This window comes from Pseudochaenichthys georgianus, chromosome 4, assembly GCF_902827115.2.
Source record: "Pseudochaenichthys georgianus chromosome 4, fPseGeo1.2, whole genome shotgun sequence".
In the NCBI taxonomy this organism is placed as follows: Eukaryota; Metazoa; Chordata; class Actinopteri; order Perciformes; family Channichthyidae; genus Pseudochaenichthys; species Pseudochaenichthys georgianus.
In genome coordinates this window covers 6883035-6889034 of record NC_047506.1, presented here as the reverse complement: position 1 = coordinate 6889034, position 6000 = coordinate 6883035, and the positions used below count along the sequence as shown (strand labels likewise).

At 42.1% G+C, this 6000-nt stretch overlaps 1 protein-coding gene across 1 annotated transcript; it reads right to left on the bottom strand.

Annotated features, from left to right (window-relative positions):
- Positions 1-755: 755 nt before the first annotated feature.
- org (oogenesis-related gene) lies at positions 756-2999 on the bottom strand. The gene is made up of 6 exons (XM_034081858.2): positions 2857-2999; positions 2651-2725; positions 2357-2576; positions 1336-1496; positions 975-1088; positions 756-904 (listed from the first exon to the last, which is right to left on the bottom strand). The coding sequence occupies exons 1-6, from the start codon at positions 2917-2919 to the stop codon at positions 857-859; spliced, it is 681 nt and encodes a 226-aa protein (XP_033937749.1). The 5' UTR covers positions 2920-2999; the 3' UTR covers positions 756-856.
- Between the last annotated feature and the right edge of the window lie 3001 nt (positions 3000-6000).

Below are 6000 nucleotides of genomic sequence, written 5' to 3'. Positions count from 1 at the left end.
GATCCCAAAATCTTTTCATTGTAGCCAGTCTGTCACCGAACTAATTATAATCGTTTATTGAATCACCGACTGGCTCTGCTTCTTGTCTGACATGTTTAAAACCTAAGTGACTGGCGGTTGTAAAGGCTTTATTCGTCACATCTTTTACCATTGTTTTTCCCTGCAGAATTGTACCTGATGTCATCCTGTCAAAGCTTGTATTTGTTTACCTTTAGCATACATTTTGATCATGTAATTTCACATTTAGTGCTTGTTTTAAGAATAATGCTATACATTAGACTAAAAACTGTGATATTATGAAAATGTAAGAGGGGTCCGAGACTCTTTAGAGACAAATGTTTGGAATCGGACATCCTTGAAACCCCGATCTGAATATTGATACTTTAAAGCTTAATGAGGCTCTGTGCGCTTTGCAAAAAGTCAATGCATTTGTTTGTGGCAGTGATCACAGGCAAATCTGAAATAGGCCAGCAACCAGACTCAGGTTTAATTATGTTAAAGTAAGCCGAGAGCAACTATTCTGGTGCAGCTTTTATACCACCAACACACAGTGGTTGGTTCTAAGCTGTAGAAAACCACTAGCAACCTCAACATGTTTGTAAACTGCAGGGCTATTGACATACCAACTTATGAAAGGTTTTAAGATGAAGTCAATGTGATGTCTGTCTAAACACACCCTAAAGAAAGGAACATGTTATCACTAATCTCGACACCGTGTTGCCCAACTGTGAAATAGAAAACTCATTACTGCCATCTAGTGGGAGGCCAGAGCAATGTCAAGGCAAATAACAATTTTATTGAATTAATATATTAACATACAAAAGCATTGAATACAACATTCTTCGAGATGACCCATTTAAACAGCAGGGTAAGACACTTCATCTGGAGTAGACAGCTCAACACCCTGTAAACACAAATTAAATTAATGAAACACTCAGATGCTGGTTAAAACATTATGCCTCCACCGATCTTACCGTGTTCACGTCTTCAATGAGCACTGCTTTCCCCTGCATCTCAATGTCGCTTTCCGACATGTCCGTGTCATTGTGCGAGCAGTACTCTTCACTCTCAGTATCGATAGAACTGGGCTGAGAGATTTATCAGCATTAGGACAATGTTTGCTCCATTAAAGGCTTTTTTGTTTTTATAAAAAGGGTATAGATTTCACAGGTGTGGTACTTGTAGCAATAAATTCAGCCACTTTGAAACACCTTCATTTCCGCTCAGAAATGGGAGGAAAATTAAATGTTTACCATCCTTCAAACACAAGTTTGCAGCTCAGTTAAAAACTGGAAAGAGCCGAGATCATGCGCTGCCTTGACCTTTAGCACTAACCTCATAGTCGGGATCCACCTCGAGGTCCTCGTCATCAGCGAGCTCCTGATTAAGCGCCTCCACCCAGGTCTGACTCTCCTCTTCTTCTTCATCCTCATCCAACTCAGCCTGCTTTCTCTTGCTGCCCTTTCCACAAGGTTTAGTAGGAGAGACTCTGATTTCTGTGGGGAAACAAGCATATTTAAGAAGGTGCCTGGGGAGAGTCATGGTCTTGCATGACCATCAAAAGGTCAAACCAAAGGTCAAGCATGACTGTTACACCAACATTGATTTGAACTCGATTTGACAGGGGAACCTTGTTAACAAAACGATTACATTTGCCATGTTAAAAAAAAAGCAAAAACTGACAGCTGAGCTTTCTTTCAAAGTCAGAAAATGCTGCACTTTTCAGGGAACAGAAATCAAGCACTGGTTTTCCTGAGTAGTTAGTTAAATGTTAACTTCTCCTACACTTGTCAACAGTGATAGACCAAGATCATCCCAAGTAGCAGGGCAAACAATTAGCAACATTACTAGCCAAATAGCCAGTAGGTTCAAGTCACTAGCCAGCTTCCCCAGGACACTTAAGATTAGCTGGTAAAAACAACAACAACCTTAACACGCTTTAATGAGGCCAAAGGAAACATCCTTCCCAATGAGAACAATTAGCAATACATTATCGTTGCATGAGTTGGGAGCAGTGGTGTAGATTTACACAAGTACAATTGTGAGATACTTGTACTTTACTTGAGAATCTCCATGTTATGCTACTTTGAACTTCAATTCAGAGGTAAATACTAGTGTACACTTACTTCTGGTACTTACATTTTGAATTCAGGACTTTTACTTCTAACAGATTATTCTTACACTAGGTACTACTTTTACTGAAGTACAAGATAGGATAACTTCTACCACCTCTGGATTAGAATCAACTCATAAGAGCTTAACAAAATAAAAATGGGGCAACGTTTTTGGTATTGTAATTTAGTGGTCAACAAACAAGGCCTGCTTTCCACAGAGTAAGCTTTTTTTTTCTTGATACCTGGTGAGAGGGAGAGCCCGATGCTGCTAGACACCGGGTATCCCAGTTTACTCTGCACCCAGCGGGGCAGCACGGACAGCAGCAGGCGTGTGACCCGGTGAAGGCGCTTGCGGCCGGAGAGGCTCTGGCGTCCGGGGCTGAGGACCGAGGGGCTGAGGACGGCCTTCTCCTGCGGCTGCCGGTAACCCAACACCCACCAAAACCCGCGGTATGTGTAAACCTGTAAGTAAGAGCCATTTTAGAGTGCATGTAAAGCTAAGTTGGATGCAACGGTGACTTAGCTGCAGCTCTTACCACGATGCCGAAGGGCCAGAGGAGGCCGCGCAGCACGGAGCGAAACACGCCACCGCTTCTCACCACGCTGTCCTCCTGCAGAGACAAAACAGGTGAGAACTACCATATACGAGTTGTTACGTTAATTCATATGTTCTCTAGGAGTAGCATCTATAACACTTGTGGAGAACACCGAGATTTGATGCGTCTTTCCACCATTACGTTACCTCAGTAAGACTGTTTTCGACCTGCTCCAGCTCCACGGTTTCTGTGCGGATTTCACAAGTCATCCTGGTGGGTCTGCCGGCCTGCGATGAAAAGGCGTTAAAGGGAGTACTGGGTGGTGTATGTGTGTGTGAGTTTTGGAGGGTAATATGTAGGTTAGTTGCGTCTGTTTAGCCAATCAACAGGGACGAATGCACCTGGCGCAATCAGAGAGGACCAATGGAGAAATCCCGCCAATTAAGCTGCAACCGCCAGAGAGATGGTGGTCACATGACCGGTTTGAATTCAAAAAGAGGTCACATCATCCCAGAAATGCATAGTGAACATTCTGCAAAAATAACTATAAAACCTATCAACTAAGATAAGAATAAAGGTTCTAAAATGAATTAAACTAAATTATCTAAACTTGAAAACAAACATCAGGGTTTCCCACACATAGACTATACTTGGGCGGGCCGCCCAGGTATATTAACGGCCGCCCAAGTATATTTCGCGACCCATTTAGTTTTTTTTAAATGTATTTATTTTTTAAATTTTATAAAAAAAATTGTATTCGTCCGTGACCACGACGCCACCTCCGATCGATTAACTTGTGGACAATGATCCCTTGCTCTCTTGCTCTGATCTCGCCTCCTTCTGGCCTGTTAAGTGGCCTGCCTCACACAGGGTGACTGGATGTCTACATGATGTGGCCTGCCGACATGGCCACTGTCATACAGATCATAAATCAAAGCCCTTGATTGTTCTCTGTGTGTCATTCAAGCTCGGGATAACCTCAGCTCAGGTGAGGTAAAGGACCCTCTGAGTGTTTAGAAAGTTAACTTAGTCTAAGTTGTCAGTGGGTCTCAAACGGTGTGGTCACCATTTATGTAAACACATATTTCCATTTGAGAGGGTAGTGATTGGTCTAATGCAGTGGTTCCCAACCTGTAAGGCAATACATGATTGTCACTAAAGCCTTGTCTCTACATTACAATAAAATATAAAAAACAATTGATTAATACATTTTAATAAAAATTCAAGTTAGTATTAAAGGCATAAAAAGAAAGAAATGTATAATTTTCATTTGGGGGGGCTCTTGGGAAAAAAGGTTGGGAACCCCTGGCTAATGGATAGTGAGGTGGGCTGAAGATCGGAAGGCTGTGAGTTCAAATCCCGCCAGGAACACCACCACTAGTGTGCCCTTGAGTAAGGCACTTAGTCCTTAGTTACTCCAGGGAGAATGTCCCTGTAATCGGTCATTATAAGTCGCTTTGGATAAAAGCGTCAGCTAAATGAAATGTAATGTGATTAGTAAAATATGCATGAATAAATAAATAAAAAGTTAACTAGGTGAAAAAAGGTAAGATACACTTTTAAAACTTGTTGAGAGAAAACTAGTCTTTGCTGCTGCCTCAAAGAGGAGCAGGGGGGAGAGGAGGGAGACAGGAGAGGCTGATTCAGGAGCACAGACACACTCACAATATAAATGAACCAAAAATAAATTAATAAACAAGTTTCAGTGTTTTTATCATATTGGAAAAGGTATGTTATTGGTTATGGCCATGATTTTATGATTATTGTAATGTATACAGTTCTGTTTAATATAGGTGTTTCCATAGATCTAGTCTCTTTATTTCCCCCTCAAAATGCACCAGATTGATGCATTTAACTCCAAAAAAAAAAAAATCTTACCGGGGGGCATGCCCCTGGACCCCCTAGAAGATTTGAGGTCGACCCCCACTAAAAATCACATGGATAGGTTCCTAAATACATTTATAAATACATTTATTTTTTAAATAGTAACCCATTTCCATATAATCATGTGTGGGTAGTAGATTTAAACTATAGGGCTATCATTATGGGCCCTGCCTGTACCTGTTCGCTCTGCCATCGCGTGAAGGGTCTGCTAACAAGCGACCAACAGAAAGGTTAATGTTAATGTTGTTGCACGTCACCTCAACCACCCCCCCCCCCCCCCCCGCCCGCCCGCTGCCACCACCCGCCCAAGTATATTTCAGATCTGTGGGAAACACTGAACATGTATGTTGGTAAAACAAAACTTGTCTTGATAAAACATTTTAAGAGATGAGAAAACAGTTTACTGTAGGATTTCCTTTCCCACAGGTTGCAGCTTTATATGTGTATACAAAAGGTTTATATATGTGTATAAATAAGGTTTTTATTTATTGATTGATTAAGTCCAAGTGATATGGACTATTATACAAATAAACTGTACCCTTTGAGCGATAGGCTTTATCAACTATTTTCAGAAATGTTTAGACCAAACCTGACTATAATTGAAAATATAATCAGCAGATTACTGCTAATAAACATAGTCAATAGATTTAGCTTATTGCAACCGTAAACATAGACATAACCATGAAAAGTAAAATGGTTATTTGGCTAAAATTAGTAACATGTTCTGTCCTGACGTTCTGAGAGGTAGAGAGATGATGCATCTGTCTGCTTGTTTGCATATGAAGAGGTTTAAGAGCGAGGCCCACCATTATGCTCCCTCAAGCTCCCTAATTGGTAACCGTTTCCGCTTCTGGCTTTCGTCACATTTTGTTGATGCATTTGGTGGAGGACAAAATGTGCAAAGTGGAGATGTATAAAAGCTGCCTGTTGTCCCCCCTTTGCAGTATACAACCGAGCCTGTTTGCAAAGACAGTGAAAGACGTTCAGCGATGGATCACAACACAGTCACACGGACCTTCAGTTATGGAGCTATTGGCAGTAGGACTGAAGCTCTGGAGGACTGGTCCACATCACGCAGACACAGCAGCGCAGGGATCCGTGCACTCCTGTGGGCTACCAGCAGTGCACGGTCCCTCGGGTGTTCACTAGGATCGGACTTCCAGACCAGCCGGGAGAACATTTATCCAAATATCCTGACACCTGACAGTATCCCACAGTTCACTATACCAAGTCTGTCTGTGCAGAACAGCTTCAGATCATTCGACAAAGAGACAGACGAGGATAGTGCAAAGACAAATGATGGCTTAGGGAGTTCTGGGACTGATCTGGAGTCATCTTTATCTGCGTCTCTGGCCTGCTCCACGCTCTCATCAACCACATCTTCCAACAGCCTCACTTTGGTTCTGTCAGATCGCAGGGCCGAGAGGAGTCTCTCAGACCCGTATTCCCGCAGGAAATCTATTCTT